The sequence below is a fragment of the Tiliqua scincoides genome, chromosome 5, assembly GCF_035046505.1.
Source record: "Tiliqua scincoides isolate rTilSci1 chromosome 5, rTilSci1.hap2, whole genome shotgun sequence".
In the NCBI taxonomy this organism is placed as follows: Eukaryota; Metazoa; Chordata; class Lepidosauria; order Squamata; family Scincidae; genus Tiliqua; species Tiliqua scincoides.
In genome coordinates, this window is record NC_089825.1 from 73135832 (window position 1) to 73160275 (window position 24444).

The window sequence follows — 24444 nt, forward strand, 5'->3', positions numbered from 1 at the left end:
CCTGTGCCACATGACAGTCTTCCAGTTCTGAAACCACCAGAGGAATGGACCTTAGACGAACCAGAAGAAGAAACCGAAATGCAGGGAACTGGCAGTGACATTGATCCGGATTTTGAACCGTGCTCCTCAGGCAATCCACATCTCATAACACAGAATTAAACAATCTGGTCAGAGATTTGGGTCTGTCAAAAGCAAAAGCCGAACTGCTGGGTTCAGGACTGCAGGAATGGCATTTGCTGTCACCAGGTACGAAAATTTCTGTTTGTCGAAGCCGCCAAGATGATATAACCAAATTCTTTGCAAAAGTTGACAGTCTGTTTTTGTGTTGACATGGAAGGATTGTTCTCTGCTTTGGGTTGTGACCATGACCTGCAAGAGTGGCGTCTCTATTGATTTGTCAATGTTAAGCCTCAAAGCTGTTCTGTTACACAATGGCAACGTTCACCCTTCAATACCTGTTTGGCTAAGCAGTACACATGAAAGAAACCTACAAGAACATGGAAACGTTGCTGAAGCACATCCAGTACAGCAAGTACAACTGGAATATCTGTGAACTGAAAGTCGTTGCTCTGTTACTGGGACTGCAGCTCGGCTTTACAAAGTACTGTTTCATCTGTGAATGGGACAGTCGTGCCAAAGAGTCACATTATTGTAGACAGAGCTGGCCACTCCGTAAAAAGTTAGTTCCAGGTCATAAAAATGTGGCACATGAACCACTTGTTGACCCGGCAAAGATTTTTTTGCCTCCTCTTCACATAAAATTGGTACTTATGAAAAATTTTGTGAAAGCAATGAAAAAAAGAAGGCAAAGGTTTTCGTTATTTAAGACAGATGTTCCCAAGAATAACTGAGAGCAAGATCAAAGAGGGCATTTTTGTTGGGCCTCAGATCAGACATGTTATGAGTAACAAGCGGTTTGAAGATCTGTTAGTTGGGCCAGAAAAGATTGCCTAGAAAGCCTTCAGAGAAGTTGATGACAATTTTCTTGGCAAATACAGAGCCCCACATTACATTTAGCTGGTAGACAAACCTCAAAGCATACAAAACAATGAAGTGCAACATGTCACTCAAGATTCATTTCCTCCACTCACACTTGGACTTCTTCCCTGCAAATCTCGGTGCTGTCAGTGACGAACATGGTGAAAGGTTTCACTAGGACATTGCTACAATGGAAAAACGATATCAGGGCAACTGGAATCCATCAACGCTTGCTGACTACTGTTGGACACTGCAACGTGATGCACTGGGCACTGAATACAAATGAAAATCAGGAGCAAAACACCTTTAATTATGTTAAACTTAATAGCGTATTAGAAACATAAGCACGATTAAATATGTTATTGCCGGTAAACAGTTAACTGTCTTTCTCAGAGTTGCTATGTGATGCAGCAAAACCAAAACTATATTTGTGCATACCCACCAGGTACCTGTCACAGTCAGCAAAAACTTTTCAGGAAGCAAAACTTTTCACAAAAATTGTTATGCAGTGTAATGGGAGTGAGGAGTTCCCTATTTCAACTGATGTCATTCTAAGGCAATTTCCCTCTGGCTGCCCCCCCCCCCTCAATCAATAAGATGGTGAGGTTATCTCTCCATTTCACAGGAATAGCAACTCTGCAAATAGCAGATCTGAGGAAAATCACATCCGGCTGTCCAGTTTTTAAAGCAGGTTGACTGGGCAACATAATTTAACATTAGGAACCCAAGGCAGAACATGATATAGCTGTTGGAACAGTGCTTCCTAAGCCAGACAAGTCTACTTGAGAACAGGCAGCAAACTCCTTCTAAGGAATTTCCAGCAGTATTGAGAGCTGACTTTGCATCTGATGTAAGTCTGTGAAACAAAGAGAAGCAAAGAGATTCCTATGTTTTACACTTTTGAAAAACTTCACCACAGCTGTGTGATCACAATTTTATTGGCATTTACAATTAGCAAACAAAAAGTAAAAAGCAGCATAGAGGAAAAATAGCAAACCAGTTGATCTTCTGCTAAATGGAGCCAGTAAGAGCAGAATGTGGGATCCATCAATAGGTGGTCCTGTGCAGATATCCTTGTTGTACTCTGACCATGGTTGACACTTTATATGGCAATTTGTATGGCCCTGCCCGCATCCCTAGCACTGCTGCAGAAAATTGCAAATTGCTTTCAAATGCCAAGTTAGAAAAGCCAATTCAAACTGCTGCTTGTCACAGAACAGCAGCAGCAACCTTGGCTTATTTTGCTACAACAGATGCCATGAGAGAAACCTGGGCAGCCTGTCTATAAATGCCACTTTGTCCTGAAACAAGACAGTCTGGCATATTTTAAGGGAAACTCACTGCAAGAAGTGAGGAAACACTTGAAAAAATTCTTCCAGCTTTCTTTTGAAGTGCCCAACCTTTAAGGTTATGCTATGGATACCTTACAAGAGAACTTATTAGGGGCAGCCCACCCACAAGGCAGGGATAAAGTGGCTTCCCCAGGAAGTGGACTGACACTGTAACCTGCATATGTCTGACTGCTCTCAGTCAACTCCTCACTTAGCAAGTTCAGCAGCAGCTGCCTCTTCCAACTCACTGCCCAATAGAAGAAGTGTATGGAGAATCAGTGAGGTGGCCTAGAGCATCTCAGACACTCTAGACAACCCCACTCTACTCTCACATATTTCTTCCTTCACTGCTCCCCAGGCTCAGCCAGCAACTGGAATGTGCAGGAAGAGGCAGTGACAGATTGAAGCGGAGCAGAGCAGCAAACTGATTTTAAAATTCCACATAAGAGCTACCTAGTTCTTTCCTGCTTAACCAATTCAGGATAGCAATATAGCTGCACTACAGCTGCATGCTTTAAACACATGCACATTCCCAAGTGTCAAGTAAATGGGGAAGCAAGAACACACTGCCTCAGGAGGTCTTGGGCTGGCACTAGAGCTTGTGAAATACAAACCGTTACAAAAACATACAAGTCGGCTGAGAAAAAATACATTTACTTTGAGGTATTGGAAACCACATAACTGGAAAGTTGTTAAGGAAACAGTTTCCCTGAGAATCCCTCTGATTTTTAGCATGAGACGATCTCCAAGTTGCTCCAAGAAATATGGATACAAGCATATGTTTTATTTCTCTTCCAACCTGAAATGAAATGCACTTGTTTACATCTTTGTTTCCTTGCAGCTATGCCATTACCTCTACAACCACTGGCCAGTAAAAGCAAATTGTAAACACATTCTGCATTGATTTTTTTGCATTAAAATGAAGTTACCTGCACTCACGAAAAGAAAATAAACAATCATTCAAATTGCAACGTGACTGGAACTAGGGTATAGTTTTGCCTATATACTTGTAAAGTGAGTGAAGCTAGGATCAAATATCTTGGGCTTTGGATATGAAATGTGGTTTCCAGGAAGTTTCACCTGATGCCCCCATATGACCTTTAAAGGGGGGCACCCCAAGGGGGAGAGAAGCATGTAAGGAAAGAAATTCTCTGGGCATATTGCCCAGAGAACAGAGGCAGTAGAGGTTGTGATTTTTCCTAGAAGTTTGGTCTGTCTTCTTTTTCTGGGACATTTTCATCTGGTGCCAGGAGGGATTCCCAAGTGCAAGTTTCCCAGGGAGGGCTGGCACACAGAACAGACGGAGCTGGGGGCTTGAGGCTATTTAGTGGGACACTCCACCCAAGGAAAACAAAGCACCCAATGCACAGGGAGATATTTACAATATGTATTTGATTTAACCCAACCAAAATACATGTGTTTAATGCAAGTGTTTTGTTGATATGTGCACATGGCAGAACTCCCTTATCTGTCAGTTTCAACAAAAGGTAAGGGACCCACTTTCAGGTAATTCTTAGTTTTGCACTCTACTGGATTCAACTTTCCCCAGTGTTTTTTTGGATGCTGCACTTCAAAAACCTCTGAAGCAAAATTAAGTATAAACATCATGGTCCATCTCTAGTCCCATGCATGGAGAAGGCAGAAAGTAGACTAATTCCAGAATCTTCAGTAGGATTTTGACTTCTAGCTGCCCCATATATGGCCAGGGCTTGAATGCAATTATAAGAAGGCACCACGATTGTACAGCTATATATTCTTGTAGATACAATGCCAAAGTCATAAAGTTCCCTTATCTGGAAGACTAACTGCTTGATAAGCTGTTCAACCCCAGCTATGCCCCCTAAGCAGACATTTGCCCACTTGAAAAAACTCAGGGGTCTTCCCCAATAATCTCAGTCATATGGATATTTTCATCTATCACCAGCCAGCCCACATGGGTTCCAAGTCACTTAAATGTCCCTGAGATCCATGCATGCAAGGCAAATCCTGTCAGGAGTGTTTAATGTTACATCTGGAGTTCCTTATTTTTTGGTAATTTTGATCCTGTCACTGAATGAAGATAAGTTTGGGCTTTTGGCTCCACCTGCTGGTGCATGTTTAAAGCATTATTAGAAGTATACAAAATTAAAAACAGTGGCCTCAACTTATTAAAAGGGTGCAGATCTACTTTTCCAGGGTGCAGATCCCTGACCACTGTCATTTTCACCTTTTTCCCCATTATTTTTTTTACAATAAATATCCATAGAACTGCTATGGTCTATGTTCCTATCCAGGAAATACAAATGTGTGTCTGTTTCTCAGCATGCCAAATTTCTCAGTGATTCCATGGTATCTCATGGATAACTTCCTATAGGAGGGCTTCCCTGCACCAAGACTGCATTTGCACCTCAAATTCACTAAGTGCTTTCTAGCCCATCCACAAGAGACGGCCTGTATATACTTGTAGCATAAAATAGGGATTGTCCACTGGTACTCAAAACAGGGATTAGGACTAGAAAAGGAATGCCAAGCCTCAGATTTCTGTTTACCAGAATGAGAAATTTAGATTCTACTGTGGTGGCAAGAGGGTTATATAAGAGAAAGAAAAATGTTCTTAGACTTTTTCTTCTTCTTTTTATACAACCCTCTGAATGGAAAGAAATGACAACATGAATTAGTCATAGACTAATTCATTCAACTAATTTCGTAATCAAATTTAAATTTGATTATACAGGCAATGTTAATAAATAAAAGCAAAAAGATGGGAGAGATGCACAAAAAAGTAGGAGAAAAGAAAAATGCAGTGAAAATTAAAAGTGGAACCAAAATGCTGATAAGGGTTAAAGTGAAGGTTTTACAGTACTGAAAACTACCACACCCCTTCATTTTTCCTACCTGTTTCCTTTCAGTTGTGTGAAAACGATGACACATTCTTTATTCAAGAGATTGCGTATGTTGTATATATTCCCTATAAGAAAACAAAGAGTTTCTCTTACACAACAGTCCTGTGGCTTTATCAACCCACAAGTAAGATGTCTCAATATGACTGTAATATAAACATCTGTAGTGTATACAGGTGGGCCCTTTTTATCTGCTGGTTTGGAACCCATGGATTTGACTCAAATTAGGTTCCAAACCCATGCTGGAGGGCCCCACCTGACCTCCTGGACATAAATGGAGTCTCACTTGTTTGCTGCTCAGTTCCCAGTTAGCTTTCCTAGCTGGAAATCCAATGGAGATGCTATGAGGAAGCAGTGGAAGCAGCCATCCCCTTCCTTTCCCAACAGTGTTGGAAACAAGACATCGGAGAGAAGAAGCTGCTCTGCTTCTGCTCCCCCACAATTACCTAAGTAAGCATCAGCTGTGCCTTACCAAGTTACCTAAGCTACCTTCAGCTGTGCCTTACCAAGTGGAAGAAGGAGGAGCAGCAGCAGACCCTCATTGTTTAGTCATTGGTTGGGTGGACATAGGTATAGGTTCTTGTGTAAGTGCAGGTGGCTTTCCACATATTGTATGAGTCCCCATTGTTACTAGACATGCTTTTTTAATTTTATTTTGGATTATTTCTGAATTATTCCCTTCACACTCATATAGTCTGTAAACAGATACTATGACAAATACTTGCACACTCATGCCAACAGCAGTTGCTATTAGCAATGCATTCTGGGTTATTTTCCTGAAGTCTCTTACTATATATGTCAATAAATATGAACTACTGATCCTACTCTTTTTAGAACTTAGGTGAAGCTCTCAAAGTGTGCTTCCTTTCCCCTAATTCTTGGTATTGTGTGACGAAGTGGGAGAGGAATATTCTCCCAGTAGGAGGAAGGAGCGTGCTCTCTCCTGCGCAAGAGACTCAGGAGCAGCAGGGAGAGGATATGTGAGTAGGCTTCCTTGATGGCTGGTGCTATGAAACTTATCAAATGTACTCAGAAGTACATTTTTTATACTGCAAATATCCCCAACATTGCCCCAACATTTAAAGAAATAACATTCTCTTCTTTAGTAGAGGCTCACATTTCTCTTTCTACTTTATCTCTTTGCTCTTTAAACATCCATCTTATTCACTTAGAGATCACACTTACCTGCGGGAATATAGAAATAGTCTCCAGCAGCCAGACTATAACACTGGTCATATAGGGTCAGAAGAAGTTTGCCATGAATAATGTGAAAAACCTTCACAAACAAAAGGTATAAGCATTACTGCACTAACACAGCTTGTTCACAGGAAGCTAGCCAAAGAAAAAATATACTTTCAGTCTTAAACTTGTCTACATACATTATAAATTCAACATGCTCCCCCAAATGTAAAGCATCATCTTTCTCCTATACAGTTAAAATATCTCATAGCATATAGCTGAGTATTCAGCTAATAAAATTATGGTTCAGCCTACCCCCGACACCAGCATTTCCCAAACTCCTAATAGTACAGGCACACTTTCTGGAATTGTTGGTAAAATTACTCTTACACAAATTACCATATATACTCATGTATAAGCTGAAAAATTTATGCCTAAAAATTAACCCTGAAAACCTGGGACAACTTATACACAGGTCAAAACAGTAAATAAAGCTTCTAAGAGCAGCTGCCTGGTGAGGTGGGGGTGAAACTGGGCTGAGAAGCAGGACACAAGGGGGTGGGGAAAAAGGAATAATTTTACTTACCAGTAATTATTCAGAGGCATCAACAAAAAAAGGCACCCATTTCAACATCTAATCCAAATACAAAGAGAAGTGAAGGCACTTATGGGAATTGTAGTTCTATATGAGAACTATGGAAGTGCAATGTACTCTTCATAAAGCCTACAACCCCCATAAGCACCTTCATTTCTCTTCCTGCTTGGAAAAGGTAAAATGACTCCTTTTAATTTTTTACTTTTTGGCTTTTTACTACTACCCCAGAACAATTCCCGGTAAGTCATTTCCAAAGAATTTCACACATCCCCTAAGTTTTGAAACCCCCCCCCCCAACTTGCATGACAGTCATAGAAAATTCCATGATTTTTGGTTCAAAACCTGCCCTTAGTTTATCTGTGAGATTGAATTATAGGCGACTATCTACTGTAGATTTACTTTATAGTGTGAGAGTGTTAAGACTCAGCCAAACTGAGTTTGGCTGTACTTGTCGTAAGAGGCGACTAAACAACCACGGGGTAGATTCATCGACAGCCTGGGAAGGCAGCTCATCTGAGAGAAGGAAAACTCTGATCCCAAACCTCCACTGCCTTGTGGCTACATCCAGTTAAGGAAAAGGCTTCAGGAGTCAACCTCGAGGCAAAATCTGGCGCTGGAGTCCCTGAGACAGTTCATGGCTGAACACAGTCACGTTCTGGCAACTCCTGTACTGGAACCAACCATATTGGCTTCTGCCTTTCCATTGGACCATTCCAGCGACGTGGAGAGGGGGGATTTGCTGCAGGGGAAACAGTCTATCCTCCATATCTACTTTACCCAGGCTTCGCACTCTGGAGAGGACATTCTGTTCCAGAACAACTATTCAGAGCGCGATACCATAGTCTTCCGAGACTGAAGGATGCCAATGATGAATGTTAAGACTCACTCTTGAAGAAGCCTTTCCCTCCCTGTACTTCTGCACAAGTCACTGTGAACCTATCTCTTGACAGGAAGGAGGCAAGTTCATAACACATGCAAAGATTGAACCAGCACGCTCCTCTGAGGGCAGGAGATTCTGGTGTATCTGCATGAGGAGTCATAACCCAATTATCTTCCCCCAGCAAAGGTTGACTGGAAAGAGGCAAAGCAAGAGCAATGGACCATGCATAGATGAAGTGGGCAGCCTCCTCCATGAAGAAGTCTCCTCCATTAAGCTTACACAGTCTTAATTATTCACAGTGCACTACTGTGTCCCCAGCAAATTGTTTGGAACTGATGGTACAATCTTCAAATACCAAAGCTGTAATCTTATGCTCACTTACCTAGAAGTAAACCAGGCTGAATATAGTAAGACTACTGCCAAATCAACATGCATAGTATTGAGGTGTTAATTGCAAAAGTATACAAAGATGCACAAAATTAATAAAATAAAACTGGCAAAACAGTAAAATTGAACAGGATACTAAATATAAATATTAACTGAAAGAGCTTGCAAATGTGTAAGATTTCACTAAGCAAAAAACTTATGAAATAGCTGGTGTACTTACCAGTGTATCTGAGTGGGAATACTGTGATCCCTTTTCTTTTAAGGGCTTTAGTATTATTTTGCCAACAGAAAAGGAGGGTGTAGTCAAATATTTGTAGATGGACAGTGCTTCATTAGTGACAAAAAGCAAATGTGAACTACCACTGCTCACGCATTCTGTTACAAAAGGAAAAAAATTAATACTTAATATTCACATGAGGAGGCAAGATAAGATAATTCATACTCTATCTTTTTAATTTTTTGGACCTAAGCAGGAACCTGCAATCTTTACCAAAAGGTAACTGCACAAGACTGTAGCACACTGAAAGCTTAGGTCATGTCAGTATCAAAATGAGATCTATATTATTGAGGGATAAGTTACTGCAGTCAAAAGGCAAGGTGTGGAAAGTAGAGCTATGGCAGAATCTAGATCCACACTAGGGAAAGTACTCTGATGATCATCATATGCTTCCTAAATGATCTAGGAGCCAAGTAAATTTTTCTACACTTGCCACATAAATTTTATAAACTTCTTCATGTCACTCACCTAACAGAATCTCTTGCTTAGAAACTGGATCAAACACAGCAGCTGGTTGAGAAGGATCTTTTATGGAGACCATATTATCATCCGGTATGTTCTCTGCAAAACAGAAATGCAAAAAGAAAACTAGAACTCCAGGGCTTGTGGTCACTGTTCCTTCAAACAAAAGTGCAAGTCTGGAAATCATCAATCTTCCTAGAGGTGGCTCAGGGTAAGATAATGAAGATAAGTGGATTCTACATCCATGATGAGAGCCTAGCTATGTCCTCATCTCTCTGTTTGCACAACCAAGGTACTTTCTTTCAATTCAAATGCTGGGCCATTCATCAGAAAAAAAGGGCTGCTTAAAAAGAGTTGCAACATTTGATGCATGGGTGGGTGATGAGTGCCCCTGAGGCCCATTCCCCACCAGTTATCACAATGCAAAGCTGGTTTTGCTGCAAACATTCTAATTGTTTTGTTATTTCTCCAGAGCTCAACCCTAGGGAGAGAAAGGTTCCAAATGAAGCAAGGGCATTTCCAAAGAACCCTACTGCTGTACAAACAAGATAGTCTTAGTCTCTGAGATAGTGATTCTGATTACAATTGATGTGAGATTTTGACATGGGAAAGTCTGCAGTACTGAGTCTTTGTAAGTGTGCCTATCTCTGAAGTTCTGCCCCACCTTTTTATACTGAACATGGACAGGCAGAGATTCATAAACATTCTGGCTTAACTTAGTATCTGGTCAAAATTTGTTGTCTCTTAGGTGATAAGTACAGGAAAAAGAATTGCAACTTCTGGGTCTGTCCTTCCATTTGAGCACATAGATTTCTATTCAACTATCAGATAATTAAAAGCACCTCTGTCCACCTAATCTAATCCAGTTATATTTCTATAAAAAGCTCTACACAGAGAGAGAGAGAGAGAGAGAGAGAGAGAGAGAGAGAGAGAGAGAGAGAGAGAGAGACTCTTACCTGATTCCATGGCAGGTTTTATTTTCTTTTTACATTTTCTGGGTTGTCTCTGTTCAGGAGATATTATCCCGCCAATCACAAAACCTCCTGAAACAAGAGGTTAAGGAATCATTTCTGCATAACACTCATTTTTTTTTTTTTAGGTATAAACTGATGAGAATGATCATTACAGGAAAGACAATCTGCCTCTAAGTGCCTCTTCCAGGACTGTTTCAGAGTTCCATCACCACACCTCCCAAATGCTAAAATTGATGTAAGAAAACAGCAGCAGTTTGAGAGATACTTTGTGGGGAGGGGGAGGGCTTCCACTACTGTTCAGCAGACAAAGGAGGAAGGATCCAGTGCCCTTACTGGAACACGTAACAAGGTAGCAGGTTAGAGTTTAGTTTTTCCTGAAAGAGGATAAGAACATAAGAAGGAGCCCTGCTGGATCAGGCCAAAGGCCCATCTAGTCCAGCTTCTTGTATCTCATAGTGGCCCACCAAATGCCCCAGGGAGCACACAAGACAAAAGACACAATCTGCGTCCCCTGCCCTCCCCTGCATCTGGCAATCAGAGGCAGCCTGCCTCTAAAACCAACAGCTGGGTTACCCAGACATAATATTTTTACTTTAAAAACTGCAAGTTAGAAAATACACAAGTCTCCTTCCCTATGACTTGCAGGAGAAATCAACTTTGGTCTAACAGAAGGATTAGGTAAGTGGTTCTCAAACTCTCTGGAGTTTGGTACTCAAACTCTCTGGAGAGTTTGAGAGCCACTAAGTGTTTGCTCAGAAGGCAGGGGGGTGGGGAGAAGGCAGAGACACAGTGCCCAGCATTCCACCTCTGATCTGGGTGCAGGGGCACACTGCCATTCATCGCCACCTGCAGGAGCCTCCCAGGGGTAGGGAGAGCCCAGTACCAGCCTCAGCAGGGCTCCCCACGCAGTGCAGTGTCTCTGCCTTCCCCCCTCCTCTTAAGGGACGCCCCAGTTTGAAAACTATTGGACTAGTTTATAAATCTTAAGTCCAGGGGACACGGTCTCTCTTGCTCACACACTCACATTCCCTTAGAAATAACATGCTTGGAGCCAGCAAACTGGGTCAAAAAGAACATGGGAAAACAGCAATATAAAAATGAATCAACTGAACCGGCATCAAGAGCTGGTACAGGCACATCTACAGCAGTACCAGTAGGGATACAAATACACCCTGTTAGTTTTAACAATGGTTAAACACAATACTGCACACACATATTAAGTGTGGTTAACCAGGATTTCCTCTTATCCAGGATTTAAAATCAAGAGGGAGTTTGTTAAGAGAGAATGCTGGTTAGTCTTAATTATGGTCAATATTGGTGCCATTTAATTTGGTAATGTTTTACCTTAACTTGCACAGTCACTTTGTATATACGTATATCAATAGGTCTCCAATTGTGGGGTTGGCCCTTCCACTATACGGGTAAGGAGGGAGAGGATCCGGCATCAGTTGAGTGATCTGATTTCAAGTTGATTTTTTTGGGGGGGTGTCAATATTATACCAATTACTTTAAAAAGAGTATAGGCTACACTGCATTTGCCAAAGTGGGACAAAATAGATATGAGTTACATATATATGTTAACACCTGAAGGTCTTGTCTTGTAGTTCACACGTTCTCCTCGCCAATACTCCAATGGCTTAAGACGAATTCTTTTGGTCCGACGAACATTGGGTGTATTGGTAGGCATTACTAATAAATAACAAACAAACAGGAGTGTCTAAGAAAGCCCAAATGCAATAAAACAAAATACACAAACAAGAATGGACAACACATATCCAGGAGTCTCCTGAACTTGCCATCACTATGGCCATTCTGCTGCAACACACTTTATAATTAAATTCTGCAACTTAAAAGTTGCAACAATACAGCATATGAATGCAACAGTACAACAAATTAATATAGTATCAGTAAATTGTGCTGCTCCCACCCTTCCTCAAAGAGGTCAGTATATACATTGTCCTCATACCTTTAACCTCATAACCTTACAGCTTAAGACTTACTGAACACAACGGGCTTACTTCTGGGTAAGGTAAATAACACCATTTTCAAACACCTCTATTCATAAGGCTGGAAGGTACTAACTAAGAGATTCACTAAGCTTTGTTGTTAAGCAAGGGTTTGACCTTGGAACCCCCTAATTTACAGTTCAACATTCTAGGAAATACATTACACAGGACTTGATGTGACTAGTTTTTTCCCATATCATATTTCAGATTTGCATGGAATTCAGTTAATCTCAGCAGTTCCAGGATGGCTCAGTCTTGGCATCTGCGTTCTTGAGTTTGACACTCAAGAGTTCTATACTCTACTCTACTGTGAATTCTATACTATTGAGTTCTACACTAAAGCTCTGCCTCCATTTTCTCAGCCTGCTCAAGTGCATACAGTACTTTTTGGTGGCCAGAATGGGTGTGTAATTGTGCTTTGTGTCTCTTCTGGCAGAAAGTTTCTACCAATTATTTCCTTTTTCCCCAGATTATACAAAATCAATTCCAAACAGCCAGGATCCAGACAGCCATAACATTAATGTCATCGAACAGAAGGGACAGCAGTCCCCGTATGGAGGACAGCAGTCCCCGTACAGCATGGCAAATTACTTCTCACAAACAGCTTGCAATGTGGAATGGGAACATTCAAAGAAACAAGTCAAAAATTTCACTTTTTTTGAAATTCTTCACTTCACTTGAAATTCTTCACTTCAAGACCCTATCACTCTGGATCCTCACTAAAAACAGAACTGCCATTCCAAAGTATGTCTATAATAATCATTTTTCAGTTTGGAACACGCTGAGCATTTTGGACTGAATCAACCTTGTAAACACCCACAGAAGAATGTTGATATTTTGTACATTAAGGGGTCCGCAGTCGTGATGGACCAACAACTCCTGTAACTGCAATCATATGCACCAATTCAGTATACGTACACATAAATAGCTACTGATATTCCAGTTTTAGAATGAAAAATACAGCATTCAATTCTGCCGCCTTGCATAGACATCAATACAGCACTGATTCCAATTAAGACACTTTTAAAGTTCATTGTTGTTTTTAATACTACTTACCCATTTTATACTTCAATGAATTTGTATCAAAGACCTCTGAATTCTCCTCCAAGTCCACAGATTCATCTTAAAAAACAAATGCCAATTATAGAAACTTCTAGGTTGAATGCCTCAGCAATATCTCAATAAGGTATGCTATTACTTAAAATTATACCAATAAGGATGAATTAATAACCGAAGCTAAGTTCAAGTAAGGCAGAGGTACCATTGTTTAGGAATTTATTTGACTGAGGAGGGGGCACTCACCTGGATGGAATCGTGTTGTTCCTAAAGGATTAGGTTCACAGTTTGGAGGTGCTGTTAGATCTAGCCCATAGATACCATCATAATGTTAGTGACAACATGTCTTTTTCCAGGTCTGGCTGACATATCAGCTGTCACTCCAGCTGGGCGGAGACAGCCAAGCCACAATTATCCATGCCCTCACAACACACATAATAAAAATAACTCAATAATAAAATACATATCCATAAAAAAAATTCAAAACACTATAACAGGAGACAGAACAGGTCAACACACTCAGTGCGCAAGCTCTGTGTGCATGTCTCCAGAGGCGGACCTTCTGAACATTAACAGGTGAAGCCTCTTTATACATGGAGGTTATGCTCCTGGACTCCTTGCGGATACTGAAAACTGCGGATAACAAAATGTCCGGAGCCATTCATGCCACTGCTTAGAAAGGTGCCCAGTGGGGTTTTCAGATGGCTTCTAGTAAAACCACAAGTCATCCAAAAAACCACTCTGGGAGCCATTCTGAACCTCAGACATGCTGCATGAGGTGGTGCATAGTCTCTCTGAGACTCAGAAAACCTTCCCAACGCAAATGGAACAAGGTTCCAGTCACGTCTGGGGGGGTCTGCAGGGGGAGTAATCTGGGGGATTGGCATTCATGGTGGGGTGAATCCACGGATAAAGAGGCCCCACCTGTATATGCATTCAGAAATCAAACTTCACAGATTTGGGACCTTCAGTTTTACTTCACTGTGGTCCTGAACCTGCAGATCTGCCCACCTGTTATCCTACTATTGCGACTGGAACTGTACTCCAGTCATGTTCAGAAGACCTTCTGAAGGGCGGGGAGGCCACATTCGGCCTTCCTGACTCTCGGGAGGCCTTCTGAGGCCTCCAGAAGGCTAAAAATCGGCATTTCCCATTTTCAGCCTTCTGGAGGCTTCAGAAGGCTTCCTAAGGATTGGGAAGGCTGCACACAGGCTTCCTGGCTCTGACAAAGGCCTCCGAACACATCCGGAGCACAGTATCTAGGAACAGATCCCCACAGATACTGTGGCACCACCTGAATTTATATTTACCATAGATACTGCCTATAGGGCAAGAAATTTCTGCCAGTAAATCAAGCTTAGATCATCGCCTTATCTGTGAGGTCACTCAGGGGTCAGGTCTTTTCAAGCAAGTGGCTGTACCAGAAAAAGCAATGCAGAGATAATTAGAGGGCTGTTAATCTCCCTGGCAATCTCTCCACCAGCAAGCTGCAGCCAAAATTAACCTTTTATTCTCCTCCTGAGAAAAAAAGCAAGGCTTCCATTGAAATCAAACAAGTCTCATTCCCTTTAGCAGCTCCTGCTGCAGCCATTTTGCAAATGAAATGCTTGTTTCCATTTGAAACAAAGTACCAGGTGACAGTTCAGTGCACCATTACAAAAGAATAACACCCATGGAAAGCAGTGGGTCTACTTCTGAGTAAATAAGTTAGCGACTATGTGCTGCTGCACTTGCTCATGCTCATTCCTTGTTGCTTGTCTCTCTGCTGTGAATTGAATTGCACACTCCCAGTTATGTGCTCTGTTATATGTTATGTGTACAGCCTCTGGCTTAACACACCAGGCACGTTAAAGAAGGATTTGAATAATGGTTCTCCTGCAGTGGTTCCCAACCTTTTTTCACTTGCATACCCCTTGGCAGCCCATTTCCATTAATTGTACTCCTCATATTAGCTAAAAATGTTTGTAATTAATATGAATATAAATCCTTACCTTCTCTATATGAGAACCCATACATCATGTATTCATCACAGTATTTTCTCTTTTTATCTGTTTAAAGAACTGGAGACTATGCCTTTTCACTGTTTTGCACCAGGTCCTGAGAAATTCTTGGTGACTGATCACTTTCCATATTATGTTTCAGCTTTTTTACTGTGCTAGCTACTGGTGGGACCTTAACGGCCAACTAGCTACTTTCCTTCCTGCTTTGCTGGCCCTGCAAGGCATTCTAGAGCACTAGTTGCCTTTTTCTGCCATTATTCAATTCTTTTTCAAGTACCCCTAAAGGTCCTGTTGAGTACATGTACACCAGGTTGGGAACAACTGTTCTACTGGAATGTTGTTTACAGTGCACTTATTCCGATAGTGTTTACAAAAAGGTTTTGAAGACCAGAATTAAAAAAGTTAAAGAATAAAAATGTATCTTACGATCTTTTACTATATTTCTAATAAATTAGAGATTGCACAGTTCTTAGGTAACAATTACTGATAGGTTATTTTCAGGATCTGGCCTCAGATAAATCAGACAAAACTATAGTCAGACACCCCCCTAAGTTTGACATAGTCAGACACCCCCCTAAGTTTGACTTATCTGAGGGTCATAGATACCCTTCCATGATTTTTGGCCCAAAACCTGCCCTCAACTTACCTGTGAGATCAACTTATAGGTGAGTAGTTGCAGTGTGTATAAGACATATTATATCTGCCAATTACAACTATACACACAGGTGCATTAAACAGAGAATGTGAACATATACATTAAACAGAGAATGTACAAGAACAGTGTTACTTACCTGACGCTGAATTCTCTGTTTTGAAGGAATTTTCACATTTGGAAGTCTTTCTATGTTTATGATCCCAAACTGGGCCACTTAAAAAAATTCATGTTTAGATGAAGAAACAATTAGAAAATGCTACACAAATATTAGCTATTACTGTAGGTGGAGCCTGTTTATCCGCAAGAGTTTCGTTCCTGGACCCGCTGCAGATACCAGGGTCTGCATCTGGCCTGCAGATTAACAAAATCTGCGGTTTTCAGAGCCCACCTGAGCTCCGAATATGACTGGAGCATTGCTCTGGTAGCGTCCAGAGGTGTTCCAAGGTCCACAGAGGTCGTGCGTGGCCTTTACGGGTCTCAGAATGGCCTCTGGAGGTCCTAGAAGGGCAATATCAGTTTTTGGCTAAAATTCAGAAGTGCCTTTCTAGAACCTCTGGAGACCATTTTGAGTTCATTAGGGGTCACATGCGACCTTCATGGGCCTTAGAAGATCCTCTGGAGGTGATGGGAGAACAGCTCCCGTTGTCTTAGGAGACTTCAGGTTGGGTAAAATCTGGCTCATTGCAGGTCCAGGGGACTCACATTGAACCAGATCTGCAGATATAAAATTCATGGATAAGTAGGCTCAACCTGTATGGTAGGGCAGCAAACGTCCAAATGCTAATTTTACAACCTGAAATCCGTTATTGAAAATTAAAAGCGAAGTGGAAAACACACGCAGAACATAAAATTTATCAAGATTTTGGGGAACTGGAATATGCTTATGTAAATACTGGGGCGATACCCTAAGCATATAATTAACCTTAGGGTATATAACCTAAGCATATAACCTAAGAAAGCATATAACCTAAGAAAACCTGCTGTGTCTGCTGAATTTTACTGCATATAATTTTACATTTATAGCACTATACATCAGATTACTTTGTAAACACACACAGTTTTTCACTTAAAACTACAAAACAGAATAAAGCCACCTGTTTCAGCATTCTATGCCATAACTTAAAACCTTGGTTTAAATAATGGAGTTTTAAAGAATGTGGAATTAAATAATGTGAAAAATTCGGTTCTCGGGGTTGACACTTTTCTGGCTTTAGCCACTTTGAGTTTGCCAAAGCAACTGTGAGCCCCTGGCTCCTCTCCTTAACATGCTGCACCTTCAGAGAAGCTACACTCAGAAATTCCTCCTACAACTCTCTTAATCCAAAAGAACCAATTCTTATGCAAATTGGTAGCCCCCCCCCATGTCTAATGCCCACCCTCTTAGCTCAGAGACAACAACCAAGATGCTCCACTTTAACTTCACTTTTGGTAACTGAATATTAATCCAATTTCTGGAGCAAGACTTGAGCTAAGACTTGAGCACATGAACCATTCACACAGTTCATTTTTGAGTTGAGTTTGAGGCTGAGGCCTTCCCTCATTTCCAGACATTGTTTGAAGGCCCTGTGAGCTGCTTGTTCTAGAGTCGACAAAGCATGCATCACAGCCTGACTTACGGAGCCATCCCTTATCTTTCAACTCAACACCCCATTCTCACCCCCACTTTTGCCCTTTCTTCATAATTCCCAAACTTCCATGATCTTGGTCCCTGGCATGCTAGGATGGCTACCAATCTGCCTGCACCCCTCTTGCCCTCACCTTCTTTCTCTCCTAGACCTCTTCCATTCCCTTGTAAGGACTTCCTCTTCAGTCAGTGCAAATATTTATATAAATAGAATCTCTGAAAATTCCTCATTGGGCAAGTACCGATCACCTGAATAAGTGATGTATGCCCCAATAACTGGTGTGTTGTTGGCGGGAAGATCTGTCCCTTCCCTTCCACCATACAGAATTCCTTGGCTGTTCAATTCATTCACCTCCCTATGCTGCCCGCCCCCACCTGACCATGCCATAGAGACAGAGCTCATGAGGAGACTGCCGAAAGGATCAGGGACACAATCTGCAACTACTTTAGTGCTCAGGTGTGGAGTAAGCTGTTCTGGCCCACTCTAAATTGTGTATGTTGAAGGTGAAATGGGCAACATTTCCAGAAACATAAATAACTTTTCTGAAGAAAACCACAGAATGCCTGCACACATTCACACCCATGCATTCAATGAACGTTCCAAAAGAAAACTTCACAATAACAAGAGCTCTAACAGGTGTATTTACAAAACAATACAATGTAAAAGGCATCTCAGAAGAACAATACTGCAATGACAGCTCATTCATTCCCAACTTCACAGCACTGCTAGGTTAAAAAAAAGATACGAAGTATACATATATACATAGTAGGAAAAATTACCTGCCGCTATTCCTGCTTGCATCTGTTGCACCTGAAGGTCTAAGAGATTAAAAAGTAAGTAAGCTTTCTGGAACTAAATAACCTCACATAGCCAGTATACATTCATGATCATTGGCACAGGAACCTATCGAGTTCCTCAACCTATAAAGGTGCTTAATCACTGAGAAGGTGGGGCCCAAAGCTTGGCACACTGCAATGGTTTAACTCAGGGATGTCAAACACACAAAGGGCACAAGTTAGCTTTCATGGTGCCTGCTGAGGGCCAGAAGTGACATCATTAAGCAGAAAGTGACATCATTAAGCAGATGATGGTCATAGCTAAGTACTTTTTTCTCACACAGAAACTCATTAACCGCAAATGACAGAAAAGAAAATGTGCAAATCTTGGTCATATTTTCAAGATATGAGAGAGTCCAATTATCAAGTTGGGAGAGCCCAATAGCAATGGAGCCTGGATAAATTGCTTCCAGGGTCTGCATTTGGCCTGTGGGCCTTATGTTTGACATCCCTAATTGTCAAGCCCACTGCTACCCGAGAAAGTGACTTGTGTGTTCTCTAGCTGGGCAAGACCTAGAGGCAATGTTTATGGTTTGCCCTATCAGTGGTTTTCCAGGTTCCCTGTTTGCCCTTTGTCTGGGAAGAAAATAACCAATCAATACTGAGTTGTACAACAACTGAAGATTTTAACCATGCTCAACAGCAGAAATACCGTACAACAGCAACATTTTCTAGAGGTGTTTTAATCTGCTGCAGAAGTCAAAAAAATTCAACAAAAATTTATACCACAATAAACCTGCCAGTCTTTTTAACAGGCCACTTGGATTGACTTTTTTTTTTAATTCAAAACACCCACCACATAAACAGTACTATAAATAAGTTCAGTTTAGGTATTTTATTTTTTCCACATATGACTAATAGCTGAAGCACTAAACACATTCATCATTCATTCTCCAAAGAAGTAGAATGTTCCTGCAACTCCACCTGCTGTCCAGAATACCAACCCAAAAATGTAGGTCAGGAAGTAAATAAGGAAACAAAACTAGATGATAGGCGCAATTAGGGCTGCAATACACACTTACATGGCTGTAAAACCCATTGAACATGGTGGGACTTACTTCTGAGTAAATATATACAGGATTACCCTGCAAGTGAATCAATTTAGGAAGAACAAACAAGGAAAAAATGGAGATTTGGTTTTAAACATGTTTTGGCTGAGAGTTACACAAAATAGCTCCATAGCCCTGGTAAGATCAGCCAAATCGTCTACCCCTTACTGAGATACAGACAGTAGTACATACTTTTCGCTGGCCTAAGAATGAGAAATAATTATTAAATGAATACAAAAGCAAATCAATATACAATAGAGAAAGAATGGAAACACTTACTGCAATGAATTGGTAGTAATGTTTTGCTGTTCTGAGGACGCAATTAATGTTTTTTTGGCAATATATTGCTCAGGAGAATCTTGTTTGTGGAATACAATCCCATCATGATCTTCAGAACTTATTAAAAATGTCTGTGTTCCTTTCAGACCCCTAAGAGATGGTGTCTTCCTCAAATCAGTTAGTCTTTGCTCATAAGGTTTTTTAGTCTGTTCATCATATTGTTGTTCTCCATGCTCACTTTCAGAACTTTCCTCTGAAACCAAAACTCTGTTTTTTCTTCTTTTGGTTCTAACAGAACTTTTAACATTACTCCTCTCCATTTCCAATTGTTTTTTAGATTGTGAAATTATTGGAGATCTTTGCTTCTTAACTGGTTTGTCAAAAGATGACTGTTGGGTTGTAGCAATAGTGACTCTTGACTCCATTGAAAAACTGTGGTCCTGTTCCAGTAGAGCAGCCTGGTCCTCCAAGTGCACATCCTCCCTCGTTGGCTCTTGGTCATCTTCTTTTTCTAAGTCTACTGATTGCTTATCTTCAGAGCACGCATGCTTCCTAGCTTGTTGGATGGAACAAACCAGTTGTGACTGGTCATTTACCACAGTTGTTCTTTCACTGATCCTTGCAACATCTGGTAATTCATGAAGTGTTCTTCCAGAAACATCCAACTTCATTTTAGTTTGAGGATTGACAAGTTTATTTGATGCTCTTTTATCTTTCCTTTTCATGCTCTGCAGCTTGGTTGCCTTTTTTGTTTCAGATGAAACAGTTAAGCTCTTTTTCTCTGCTTGTTTATTCTTTTGGGGCACTGAAATCCAAGATGTAGAAGGTGCTCCAAACGATTCCTCTATGAAAAACTCACACTCATTATCTGACTCAACAGTTATTGTATTCCTAGTTTGGGGAGATAACGATTTCCAAGTGGTCAGCTGCCTAAGAGACACAAAGAAGAGAAAACTCAAATGTTATTTCCAGGGATGATTCCATTTTGAAGATAAACTCAGATATTTTGCATTTTCCACTATTCATTTCTGTAATGCGTTACAATTTATGAAGTTTATTTAAAGTAACTTTCAGTTAATCAGAAACTCACATTAGGTGGTTTCTCATATGGCCAAAGCCTTAAGCAGCAGTAACCTAATTGCTTTAAATTATATACAGTATTTGTCACATATGTCACACTGTAAAATTAAATGGAAATATCTTGATTTTGGTTCTTTCGTGTTTCTGTAATAATGAAAGAAAGACTTTTTCAAAAAAATTTCATAAAATGACCTCAAGGTGTTTGCAGTTTTTTGAGGATATTAACTGAAATATGAAACTTTTAAAAAGTTAGGATTCTATTATTATAGAAATTCAATAATTAATCTCGTAAGAACTAGAGCAGTGGTTCTCGCACTTTTAGCATCGAGACCCACTTTTTAGACTGCAAATCTGTCAGGATCGGAAGTGACATCATCAAGCAGGAAAATTTTTAACAATCCTAAACTGAAATCCTACCTACACTTTCCCAAGAATAAGTTCCATTTACTATCAGTTCAGTAAGACCTTTATTGGCATAAAATACAGAGAAAGAAACAAAACAAAACACAAATATACAAAGACAACACAACATAAACATCAGTCCTTTCCTCACACACTTCCCAGAGTCCCAGAGTTCTGCCTGGTTATTACCCTGGATAAAAAGGAAGCAGCCTAATCCAGGGACTCAGATTCAGATGTGGAAAGGAGAAACTGGAGCATGATTGAATCCTCCCAGCCCTGCATCCTAGCTAACAATGGGCGTAAATATTTCTTGCATGAAGCATCATGTAACGGGCAGTAGAAAAAGATATATGTTAGAGTCTCAATACAATGCCTACCACACTTGCAGTTCCTCTCCGAGTAGGGGATACCACTGATCCTGCCCATTAACAGGATCGATGGAAGAGCGTTCCATCTTGCAAGTGTGAAAGTTCTCCGAGACTATGAGCACTCCAGAAGATAAAAGAAGCAGGCCGGTTTCCCAAAACTAACCGGAACATGGAGATAGAGTGGAGAGCATGTGGTTTTGGCAGAACTAAGCAGCTCTTGTGGTTCAATATGAAGAATTCTTTCTTTGACAATTCTGTAAGCTACATCACAGCCAATCATGCCTAGCTCTGTGGTGTCCAGCCCTATTGACTTAAATTTAGTTAAAAGATTGGCTATCTCCAAAGGCAGGACTGAATCCAACAATAATTGATGCATTAGACCAGTGGAGGTAGGGTTAAATAAAATCCTAAACCAAAGTTTCAATAATCTTAGCCATGCAGTAGTCTTTAACCAAATTAACCCCACCTCGAGACACAGAACCAGGTAGGGAATGCACCTGGGTAAACCCAAAAATCTTCTGCAAAAAGGAGGCTTGAATGTGTTCTAATGATTAGTTAATAGCCTTAAACCAGATAGGAGAGCCATAAAGAACTTGGGAAAGAACCTTCCCCTTAAATACCTCCAGAGTGGCCAGAACATAACCATTGTCGCAGGTGAAAAAGAAATGGGAAATAGCAGAGGATGCCATTTACTATCATTGTTAAAAGCATATACAGAGTAGCCTGTTAAAAGTACAGATCTGTCACATTTTCCCAGTGCAGTCACATGCCATGGTAGCATCAAACCTAACCTACGTATTAAAAATTAAATATTGAAATGAATGGGAACCCACCCGGAATTGGCTCATTAATCAACAAGTGGGTCCTGACCCACAGTTTGAGAAACACTGAACTAGAGAATAAATGTACCATAAACTTGTAATAGGTTTATGGGCATTCAGGGAAACAATCCTGTCTGGAACACTGACAAGCCATACAACAAACTGTCTGCAGGCAAAGTGATGGACCTAGGGCCAGATCAGATCCAAGAGACCTGGACATCTCTTAGCAACCACCCATTTGCTTGCTTCAAAGGACATGCCTGCCACTTTAAGTGTCACAGGTGGAGTCTGATATCTAAACTTCCATTGTAAATGGTCAAACAGCTCAGACACAAACAAACGCCTTAAAATGGTAATGATATACTTACAGTTTCCCAACACATTCTTTTGTAGAAGATCTTGTCGTAGTTGTTAAAGATTCTAAGGTCTCCGATTTCTTTTTTGGACTGAAAAATATAGCAAAGTATTTAGTCCTTCACCTTGTTTCTTTTCTTGTATGATGTCTTTTAGTGAAGAATGCCCCATTTTTGTTCCTTTTTTAAAAAAAACAACAACTAATTTTGCCTTTCTTTGACACTTCTAACTTCCCAGATGATTCTGTGCTGGTTCAGCAGCCCAAGAGCTGCAAGTAGACTTTCTCCTTGATTTGAAACACCCTCACGATCCTTCCCATCCCTTCTCTATAGTCTGGATTAACCAAGCCTCCTACTGAGATTGGCATGTGCCTACTAATTGGGCAGCCAAACCCCTATGTCTAGACCAGCCATTTTCAACCACTGTGCCGTGGTACACTGGGGTGCTGTGAATGGTTCCCAGGTTCTCCCAATTTGGGAGAGGGTCATTTATCAATAGGACCGTTGGGAGATGAGAGCCCCTTACTGACAGCACAGTGTGCCTTGTCAAGTGTCAAAAAACCCATGGTGTGCCCTGACAACTTTAGTGCCTTGCCAGTGTGCCATGAAATGAAAAAGGTTGAAAAATCACTGGTCTAGACTTAAAGGAATGGGATAGAGAGTGGTGGTTTCCTCCCTATCAAACCTAAAATCAAGCACATGGCTTGGGTGTATTTTGCCTGGTTTGCTGTTGGAATCTAATGCAAGTTGACAGAAGACACACCCACTTACTCTTCAGTAACTGCAGGGACCAGGATTCCTGGGATGACATAAACAGCTAGCAATAGGAACTGCTATTCTAACAAGACACATTTAGGGAATTGTTTTCTTTGTTTTTGTCAAACCACACTGATCTGCAAACTTGTATGCTTTGTACTTAAGTAGTTATCCAGCTTACACTGCTGGATGTTAGTAGTTATTGCATCCAATTTGGTCCAGTTAGTTTGTGTGTCCATCCAGACAAAATGTAGACATTTTTCCTTAGCCTGCTTGTTGTACTTTTCTACCCCAATGTTTAATTTCTTTTTCTTTTATATTTTTCTTTTATATATTCTTTTTCTTGGTTATATTTTTATTTATATTTCTGGAAATGTTACATTGTCTACCTCCACTTGGCTCAGAGCAGGCAGAAGACTGTTGGGGCTCTACCCCAAACATCCCTGAAAACAAGCATCATATCTCACACTAAGAGATGGTCAGTGTTGACCAAAAATTTTGATTTACTGTCAAAATTAGTCAAAATATAAGGAACACAAAAGGTGTATTTATTCCCTACGAATATGAAATTACACATAGGAATAGAAACATTGCTATACATTATTGTGTTTGGATCAGGAGGAGTAAGTTCCGTGTGTCCTGATGATTTCACTTCTTCCAATAAAAGAGCAGGTGATCCTAAGGACACACTAATATCTTCATCTGAAAGAAAAAACACATGGCTTTTTAATATTCCAGCATCCTTTGATGGATTATCACCAGTTTTGTTGTTAGTGAAAGCAAAATAAATACAACTACCAACATCTTCACTCTTTCCTTAGATGTCTGCTTCAAGCTTCATTGCCACAACTAAAAAAAAAGACAATTATCTTCCTGTGGTCCTACTTCACTTTATGGCTTTTTGTTTGCTACACATTTTGAAAAAACGCCTCATGTCACTGTGACTTTAAAAAAGTTACTTGTAATCATCAAATCATCATACTTGTAACCATCAAAAATCAAAGCACTACTACAACAGTACAGGCAACATTCAAACATATTTAAACACCAATTTAAAAAGCTAAATGAATATTAGGCTGAAATAACCCCATAGCTGCTAGTCCATATAAATAAGACAACAACCTAAAATTGTAAGATAAAAGGGTTAACAGCAACAAAAGAAAAGGCACAACCATAAATAATTTTACTATTTTAATCTTGTATATTGCACTGGGAA

General features: G+C 40.5%; 1 protein-coding gene across 1 annotated transcript in view; it reads right to left on the minus strand.

Annotated features, from left to right (window-relative positions):
• Positions 1–2891: 2891 nt before the first annotated feature.
• CENPC (centromere protein C) overlaps positions 2892–24444 on the minus strand; it is a 37340-nt gene continuing 15787 nt past the window's right edge. Inside the window, exons 3-16 of the mRNA XM_066629201.1 lie at positions 23828–23930; positions 22488–22565; positions 19449–20378; positions 18064–18102; positions 15796–15872; positions 13251–13310; positions 13005–13070; positions 11527–11631; positions 9925–10011; positions 8975–9067; positions 8450–8604; positions 6374–6464; positions 5184–5256; positions 2892–3108 (exon numbers count right to left, since the gene is read on the minus strand). Coding sequence (XP_066485298.1) covers positions 3093–3108; positions 5184–5256; positions 6374–6464; positions 8450–8604; positions 8975–9067; positions 9925–10011; positions 11527–11631; positions 13005–13070; positions 13251–13310; positions 15796–15872; positions 18064–18102; positions 19449–20378; positions 22488–22565; positions 23828–23930 — 1973 coding nt within the window. The 3' untranslated portion in view covers positions 2892–3092. The remainder of the gene's footprint in view (positions 3109–5183; positions 5257–6373; positions 6465–8449; positions 8605–8974; positions 9068–9924; positions 10012–11526; positions 11632–13004; positions 13071–13250; positions 13311–15795; positions 15873–18063; positions 18103–19448; positions 20379–22487; positions 22566–23827; positions 23931–24444) is intronic.